General features: G+C 42.7%; 1 protein-coding gene across 1 annotated transcript; it reads right to left on the bottom strand.

Moving 5' to 3' along the window:
• Window positions 1-512: 512 nt before the first annotated feature.
• LOC102108566 (uncharacterized) lies at window positions 513-3,754 on the bottom strand. The gene is made up of 3 exons (XM_005520450.3): window positions 3,640-3,754; window positions 1,963-2,025; window positions 513-1,077 (listed from the first exon to the last, which is right to left on the bottom strand). The coding sequence occupies exons 1-3, from the start codon at window positions 3,698-3,700 to the stop codon at window positions 971-973; spliced, it is 231 nt and encodes a 76-aa protein (XP_005520507.1). The 5' UTR covers window positions 3,701-3,754; the 3' UTR covers window positions 513-970.
• Between the last annotated feature and the right edge of the window lie 5,427 nt (window positions 3,755-9,181).

Genomic DNA, 9,181 nt, shown 5'->3' with positions numbered 1-9,181 from the left:
GGCAACGGCTCCGTCCCTGCACAGGACATGGCTGGCCGGGGCTGCCTCGGAGCAGCCACACAAGCTGCACACAAACCTCAGCTCAGGCGTGGCTGGAGCGAGAGCAGAGCACCCTCCGGCATCTCTCGCACCTCTGCTGCCATTCGGCTTCGGCAGCAGCGCCCCAAGCGAGCGCTGGGGTAAAGACGCCGGGATTTGCCCCCAGCAGATTCAACAGATGTGCAGTGGATAATGGAAACAAGACGTTTAGATGGGCACCAGACGTGTAGGAGAAAGAAGAAGGGATGGACACCACTACTCCGTTCACCCACAGACACCACAGGGCTCCTCTGCAGTGTGGGGCTGTTGGTTTCCATCCGTCTGCCAGACTGCAGAAGGGCTCAGTACTCCCCTTCTTACAGTGACCTCACAGGGCTTTGCATCAGAGAGCAAAAGAGTTTAGCAAGACACTGTGTGATCCTTCAATGAAAGCCCCAGCAAAATAACGAGATTAAATAACAAGACGATCTGAGTAGTGGAAATCTTACATACCTTTATTTATCTTTATCTAAAAATGCAGAGGATGGGAACAAACAAACAACTGACAAGACATATAACCACAGCTTAAGTTTTGATTATTGGAAGAAGACTCAGTTTCATCACATGACTATTCTGGTGTCCTAATTATGAACAGTTTCACTGGCTTTGTAAATAGACTCAGCAAATGTGGCAATAATCACTGAGCTGTTGTAAGAGCAGGGGAACAGCACTGCTGAAACCTTTTGAGCCATGTTGACAATTGTGAGCAATGGTGCTAAAAGATGTAATTTTTCTATGTAAAGGATGAGGGGGACCTTCTGCCTTAAAAATTTGTATTTGAAAAGAACAAAATTATCCAGATATCAAACAGCTTTCATTTTTCTACACAAAGAAGTAGCTAATAGCAGACCAAAGAGATTTGTACAAGCAGTACAGTTGACTTGAATTAGCATCATTTTTTAAATCCACATTTTTTCCCGAAGCCAGACATTGCTTCTGCAGCCTGTCCAGCCACCTTTTCTACTCCATCTTGTGCTGTCTTGGAAGCCTTGTCAAAAGCTGCAAGAGAGGGAAAAAGATAAGCAGAAAGTTGGAAAAATGCAACATGATTTAGTACTTATGATAGAAGAAAGGTGTTAAAATGACTAGACTACAAAAAAAAAGTGATATATCTGGAAAAAAAGGTTTTGGACATTTTGTTGCTTCTCCATCTAACATCAACAGGTGCCCAAGCCTGCCCTTCTTGTTACATCCATGGAGCTGTGGAAGGTGTCGGCTTTTAGGGGATACTGCCATTGCATTTTAGCTTTCATGAAATATTTTAGACCCCAACATTGCTAATTCTCCCCTCATACTTGAATATTATTAAATCATTAAAAATAAAAAGAATCAGCCTAGTTTTTAGTTTAGCTTGGTCCCAGTCTCCAGCTTCAAGATGCCAACACTTTCTAGACAGCAGCTTTTCACCTGCAGGATCTGCAATGTTCAACCCCAGCCGCTGCCCCAGCAGCTGCTGGGATCCAGTGTAGGGCTGGACCTGGACAGACCCCTGCCCTCAGGGACAGGGTGGGGGGAGCAAGATGTAACATAGGGTTACTTAATGCTCTTGAAAGAAGAGCTGTACCCACAAGTTTCCTAAATAGGAAGCCAATGTCTGAACGCTGTGCTTGAGACTCGATGGCCAGGGAGTGTCAGCTACAGTCTGCCTGTGCAGTAGCTGTGTGGAGCTACCCAGCAACAAATCCTGAAATCCTTTTGTGAGATTTATAAAGGTTGTTATAAAAACGTTAAAGTTGTTATAAAATATTAAAGGTTATACAAAGTGGTCACTGAAACCAAGGACTTTCAGGCTGAGAACACCCGTGGAACAGAGGAGAATGAGCACTGGCCGCTTCTGGCTTGTGTTGAGCTGCTCCATCTTAATTTGAACGTCATTGCTCCTACCTTTCTGGCTTGCATCTGTAATCTGGTTGACTGCATCCTGAGTGGCCTGTCCCAATGTGTTTGCTGTAATTAAGGTAAAACAAAATCAAAATCCTTTCCAGCTGTTCGCTTTTCTGGTTACAGGAATTCCGTACGTCAGTCGGCTTTCTGCACGCCTGCAGCAGGCTGTGTCCCTGGCAAGCCCTGGGCTGGTACAGAGCAGGCTGAGGCTGTGCCCTTCACAGGGCACCCTGGGCACTGTGTGCTGCCACAGCAGCTTGCTTTGAGATTAGCACTCACCTGGCACCTATGGTCAGCTGAGCAAATCAATGGCAGATAAGCAGGAGATAAGAAAAGATTAGCAGTGAGTTGGAATGATGACATTTAGCTGCAAGTTGCTTATTTAACACTACACTTGCTTTTATTGATTTTTCTGCCTTATTATGCTTGGGGTAGGTTGGCCATCTAATGTGCATTTTCGCTATGGGCTGTTTGGGAGTAGGGCCTATTCTAAAATGGAAGAAAGTGCCTTAAACAGAGCTGGACAGAAGAAGGGAGATTTTTACAAACAAGATATGAATAGAAGAAGAGGAGCAGAAACTAGAGACATCACAGATCAACTCCAGAATATGAAACATTAAAAAAGTGAGATACCTTGTGAATGTAAGATAGCTGATGGTTTACAAAGCAGCAAAGTGCCCCCTCAGTGGCAGGAATATCAGGAACTCAGGATGCAGCAAAGACTATTTTGTTTTTCAGAAAGCGGTTCTGTCATGTTTGTGCAGCTACTACACATTTGTCCCCAGGTGTATGAAACTGTAACTTTAATATAATCAATGATATTACTCATATATTATATATATGAGTATATATATAAAGGAAGTGTAGATATATATAGAAATATATATATATATATATATATATATATATATATACACACACAAGGAATTGTTTGCAGAATCAGAATCCAGAACCATATCTGACCAAATTATATGCTGGAAAGAGCTGCAGGCAAACTGGGTAAGGGATATACTATAAAAAGCTACTATAAGCTATACACATTTTGCAGCTTTTCATTTGAAGGAAAAGCTTTTATGCTTTGCATTGAAAAGCTGTTTTCCAGTGCCCAATGCTTATGACAACAGTGCTCAGCCTTAAAACATGGGCATTGCTATGACAGCAATGTGCAGCCTGGTGATTACTACTGAAGAACACAACAGAAACACGTCCTATATATTACAAACTATCCATTGCAATCAATGTAGTTATATTAACAGAAGACATTGACAGGCCAAGTGGCAAATGCTCATCAAAGCTTAATTCCAACTTACTTAAAGGAGAGCTGATTAAAAATCACCTCAGAGCATGAGAAAAAACCACCATGAGCAACGTAAATGCTAAATGTAGAAGGTTGTTATCACCAAAAAAAAGGCTTCACTGCTCTAAAAATATTAACATTTTGGAGAGTGATAAGAGTTTGACAATGCTCAGGAGCCACAGAGGGAGAAGTGGGTGAGTGGGTTGAGGCAGCTTTGAGAGCCACAGCTGGCCTGTGGTCTTCTCCAGGTGATGGCCAAAATTTGCAAAGTGAAGATAAAAGAGAAAGCTGTGTCCTTCTATCACTGATGCAGCTAAAAATTGTAGTATTTAGCAACTAAGCCCCCCTCCAAATATAGAACAATATTTAATCTTTCTTACCAGCATCTTTTGCTGCACCTTCAGCTTGTTCCTTCAGTCCCTGGAAGCTTTTACCCGACATTGTGGCTTCTTGACACCTGTTGAAAGTCCTCTCTTTGATAATGTTGAGCACCTGGTGATGTATAGCACACTATGTGATAGTGTCCTGACTTGTTCTGGTTTTATACATCTGCCAGAAGACCTGGTGATTCTTTTGGGGGTGACTGGTACTATGGGTGGAGTTTGAATGTGAAGAATGAGAGCTGAAAATAGAGAAAAGCTGTTTATTTACCCTTCCTGATGAGAGGGTGTGCCCAGATTGAGATTTTTGCTCCAATGCACTGTCTTTGTTAATTTGTGCAGGTTGTTTCTTTTTAAAACCAAAACTGCAAAAATACCTGTTCCATCATCACAGGCAGAGGAAAGCCACTGAAGTAAGCTTTACAGAGTGTTGGAAAACTACTGAAGTGCAGTGTGTGGGCATGGCCAACTTTCGTCCCCGCCAGGCTAACTTCCTTCTCCTTGCTTCAGTCCCTGAGCAGACCCTCATGAGAACAGAAACCAGCCCAAACTTGTTTCTATTCTTAGAAGTTTTAATCACAACCCCCTTTTCTTGTCAGGTGGGATAATGTTAGATGGTGAGAGTTGTTATTTATGTGTATTTTTATAAGAAACTGCTAATCTGATCATCTTTCCAGTTGCCTGCTCAAGGTGGATTGCAAATCTCATCATCACAGAAGGCCTTGCCTGGGTAAGGCAGGTAACCAGTGCCAACACTAGCAGCTCTCAGAGGAAGGGAAGAAAAAAAGAAGCCAAATTAGCAAACTCACATTTCCCTACTGTGGCTTTGTGATAAGATTCTTTTAGTTCAGAAATTATGTTTAAACTCACTTCCTTTCCTAGCATCACCACATTAATAAAAGTTTCTGGCTTTAACCTCTGGAATTTCCCAGGTTTCCACTAGCCTTTGGAGTTTACATTTCCTGCCATCAATCCCCAGTAAAAAGGTACTTTGTACAAGTAAACTATTGGCAGACTCAGGAGCCAAATGGCTCTCTGGTTTTGTGGGGTTCAGGTTCCTCATTGCCTTTTCCAGAGTACAAAGAATCTCTCTTCGGATGGCCACACTCATACCCATATTTTTCCTCCTGAGTAAAGATTTGTGTTGGTAAACAGGCATGAGAACAAGATGCCACAGATGAACTTGGATAGGCACTGACCGTTCTCATAAGTTTAGGACTTCATTAGTACCCAAGTGAGGAAGAGTCACAGAAAACAAGGTTCCGAGCATTTCTCTGCTGCTCCTATTCCGCCTGTCATTTCAGAGAGCTCTTGTCAACTTTTGCACCACTCCTTTGTTATTTCAAACAGCAATCCTCTTTCCCCCTCAATGGCTCAATTAGACTTTTAATCATATATTCATATCAGGTGTCTTTTTCAATTCCTTGCTGATTCCTTTCCTGGAATGATTTTCTTATTTGAATTTGCAAAAACTCAGATAAAAAGACACCCAGTATTGTGGGGCTCTGGCATTTTTTGAACCAAATCACTAACAGAGATCTACTTATTTTTCCTGCCCGAACCTGAGAACACAGCCACAGCAAAGCCACACCAAACACATGGATTTCAGCTGTTCTCAGCCCATTAGGTAGATTAACTTTTGTATGAAGTGTTAGTGAAAGGCAGGAAGAAGCTCTCCGGAATCCACCAGGCAGTTTGTCACAGCTCAAGAGAAGATGTGGCCAGGTTTCACCAGCAGATACCTTCCAGATGCCCTCTCAGCTTGTTTCCACTGCTGGATTTTCAGTGCAAGGGCCCTGCAAGTTGCTGGCTGGGTTAGTCTGTCTGAAAGGGACACTGGGAGTTTGGGAGAGCATTTAAAACTGAAGCACGCTTACATCAAGCATTAAACATGCACTACATTAAAACAGTATTTTATAGGCTACTAGTCAGTGCAGGTAAATATTGCTCTCTAATTCTGCTCTAATAGATTTCCCCAGCTCCAACTATTATTCTTCCAAGTAGAAATACCTGTTCAGCATTCTGGACTCAATATGGGTGTCTGATGTGTGCCAGTGCTTGCTGTACCTCCTGCTCAAAGCATTAGGTAGCACGAATTCCTGAGTAAAACCCACACTGCTGGCAGCATGGCAGCATGACTCCTTATCTAATGTAATCTTATCCTTAGCATTAATATCATTATCCTGATTCCAAACTGATAAAAAGAAAAGTGAGCAAATTACTCATGCCCAGACTGGCATGGCATGATCATTATAATGCAGCCCAGAGCAGAGTGAAGAGGGATATTTGCATAGTATTCATTCCATATGATGGGACCAATAATCTGTGCATCAGGTGGCTGGCTGAGTTACAAAACCACAACAGAAAATTAATGGAATATATTGCATAATATTTATCCACTCTGTGAGTTAACATTACTTTTTAGAAGACAATAATAAGTCTTTTGAACTGATATTAGATATTAGAGTGCTTAAAAATGAGGATTTGAAAGGGTGGAAAGTTAGTTTTGACTTTTGTTCCGTTCAGCTCTCAGTATCTGCTGAGACTGCAGGTCGAAATCCTGGTTAATGCCAGCTGGAGCAGGTACCACAGTGTGGGCAGAGCCACATGCTAAGGTGCCTCTGCAATTTCAGGCTATTCTAAAAGTTACTCCACCTGCTGATGCCAGGGTGCATCACTGACACAGGCCAGGACCAGAAGTTTGAAAGTGCCACCACCCCCAGCAGCACTGTCTGCTCACCTCTGACACGTAACATGTCTGGCACCCTTCTCTGTGTCTGAGTCCTTGGCACATTCTGACCTTCACAGTCTGCTGCTTGTGATGAGCAGTTGTTTGTGTTTGGGGAAAAGAAACCCAAAACTGAGTCCTCAAGTGCTAGGAGTGCTCCACGACCCATGGCCACAGAAATAGTTGGCAACTCCAAATAGGCAGCCCAAACAGCTGTGAGTTAAATCTAAAGCACCACAGGGAAATTAGAAATTGTTCTGGTTTCCTTTCCTTTCACACATCTTTTGTGGCATCTTTGAGCACCCTCTCATATATCAGTGATATGGACCTCTCTGCTCTATTACCTGATGAAGGTCAGAAGTAATTAATCAGAACTAGAGCTTATGTTTTACACATGGAAAGGGGCAAGTGAGGTTAATTTAGAAGTATTGAAATTTATTTGGGTTTTCTTAAATTTTAATTTTACCAGGGTTGGGATTTATAGATAGGTGTGGTGTCCATCAGCAAGGTGAACACAATGATGTGTCAGGGCTAAAAAGTTTTACGCAGACCACTCCAGAAGTTTACAAAGTGTGAGTGTCCAGCATTCATGGCTGCTAAAGGAGACTGGTGATAGTGTGGATGGGATGTGATGTTTGTGCCATGAAACAGAACTGTTTTAAGAAATGCAATGGTTTGCTCATAGATAATTATTGTAAGTCATATATTAGTCATTTAGGAGATCAAACTAAAGTTGTTCTAATTAAGTTAAATTAGCTGTTCAGTTCAAATATTGATATACAGGGAGAAAAGTAGGTTTAACTGATTATTCCTTTACACAGGTGGTAACATCCTCCAGGAATCATCAGTCAGCTCTGCTTCAAAGTGTGAGATCAACATAAGGCCAGGGCAAATAGAGTTCTTTACCTTCTACTTTCTCAATCTTGATGTAACATCCAGGTGAAGTGTCATGTTTCTACTGTCATCTGGAGCACCTGAAACCATCCTTAAATACTGAGGCTGCTGTGGAGTCTCACAATATCCTGCAGATTTAGGAACAGAAAAAACAAAAAAAAAATTGTCTGGTCTTACTTAAAAAGGCTAGGAAGATGAGAAAGGCTTGACTCCTACCTTAAAATCTGGCATGAGACTGGGGAAATAAATAACTGGTCCTATCCCAGGAGTGCCTGGCTGGGAAAGCTGCAGATGTGAGCTGGGATGTAAAGTCTACCAGAGAGCTGTGTATATTTTCTAGGCAGACTGAGAGGAGGGAGTGCTGTGGCTCTGCCCTTCTGGCACACAGCTGTGCTGCCCACCCTACGTGGGCTTAGTGGGAGGGGAAGAGTGGAGGAGCAGAGCTCCTTGCATGCTGGGATCCATGCAAAAAATCAGTAGCAAAGCTTGACAGAGAAACTCTGTGCTGCTTCAAACTCGTGTAGGCAGACAATATTGTCTAATATTCAGAAAGCGCAGGTTTAATTTGAGCTTTTTCTGCTGTGTTATTAACAGTATGGAGTATCTTGTGATTTGGTAAGGTTTCAATGCATTTATGAAACAGTTAAGCTGAGTTTCAATGTGTCAAAGAGGTGAGAATGTGATTTTATAGAGAACAGTATTTAAAAAAACAGCCCTTCAGGTTTTAATTAGGAGCTCTGTGAATTCAGTTTTAGGACATGCATTATGCAGACACAAAAATAGGACTTTCAAATGAAGTGGGATTTTAAGTGTATTATTACCTGATTTGCATTTAAATGAGTGGAATGCTGTTTGGGATATTCTGTGGAGAGCCACTGCTTCCTCTCCTTCATCCCAGACATCTTTGAAAAATCAGGCCCTGCATGCCCTTCAGCCCTTGGCTAGGACATAACTGGGGGGAGCTCGCAAAGGCTGTAAACTCTGTCAGAACAAATCACTCAATAAAGCTTAACTGCAGTTTTACATGGTAAGGAAGTTTTGCTGTTCCGAGGGGAAAAAAGTGTTTTTCAGCACTTTGTTGTTCACTTGTATGGTGAGGTTGATGCAACACTTGGCAGCAGCTGTTCCTGGCTCGTTGGATCCCCTCAGAGGTCAGGGTGCAAGTGCCCAGAGTCGTCACTGGGGACAGATGGTGGCCATGCTGTGCCTGGCACTGGGTGCTGTCTCATCACAGTGGGATTAAGTTAACAGCTTGTGTGACAGTGGTATCACATGTACAAAGTCCTCTTAAATAATTCACAGGGTGAGATGAATAAAAGAAATTCTTGATCGCCCAGACCATAACCTGTCAGCAAAAAATGATTTTGCTAGTGTTTGCTTCCCTCAGTACTCACCTGGGACAGGGGGTGCCAGCACTTCCACAGTGAAAGTACCTTCTCTTGTGGGATGTTTCTGGGACATCTCTTCCGTCATTCCACTTTTCACCTTCCATCACCTCTCATTACACTTGTCCAAATTCTCATTGAAAGCACAGACTTCCTTTCAATGAACCAAACAGATGTACAACAAAGTTTAGTTGAATAATTAATAGACAATATTTTGTCTCTTTAATGAAAGACCCTTCTACTTCAAAAGAAGCAAGTCTTCACCTTTCTGACCTCTGACAAATGTGGCTCAGACCTCTGGCTTCTGCTCCCCGCAGCTGGGTGACAGCCAGTCTGAGGAAGGGACAGGGATGAAATAGAGGCTCACTGAGCCATTGCATGGGCACAGCACTACCCTGTTCCCACTCACTGACACAGGGTACTCACGTGGGATCAAACTGCATGTCCTGTCCATGGTGTCTGTCTCCAAGACTTGTGACTGCTGTGAAAGATGCATAAACACTCTGTGGGCTCTGACTGCCATGGGACTAGACCA

The sequence above is a fragment of the Pseudopodoces humilis genome, chromosome 9, assembly GCF_049639895.1.
Source record: "Pseudopodoces humilis isolate 2021_Gansu_Grassland_sample_001 chromosome 9, ASM4963989v1, whole genome shotgun sequence".
Classification (NCBI taxonomy): domain Eukaryota; kingdom Metazoa; phylum Chordata; class Aves; order Passeriformes; family Paridae; genus Pseudopodoces; species Pseudopodoces humilis.
This window is presented reverse-complemented; position numbering and strand designations above follow the sequence as displayed.

Coding starts and splice junctions, on each gene's coding strand:
- LOC102108566 (XM_005520450.3), bottom strand. CDS start 3,700: ATGTCGGGTAAAAGCTTCCAGGGACTGAAGGAACAAGCTGAAGGTGCA. Junction 2,026..3,639: donor AGGTGCAGCAAAAGATGCTG/GTAAGAAAGATT, acceptor CCTTAATTACAG/CAAACACATTGGGACAGGCC. Junction 1,078..1,962: donor TACAGATGCAAGCCAGAAAG/GTAGGAGCAATG, acceptor CCTCTCTTGCAG/CTTTTGACAAGGCTTCCAAG.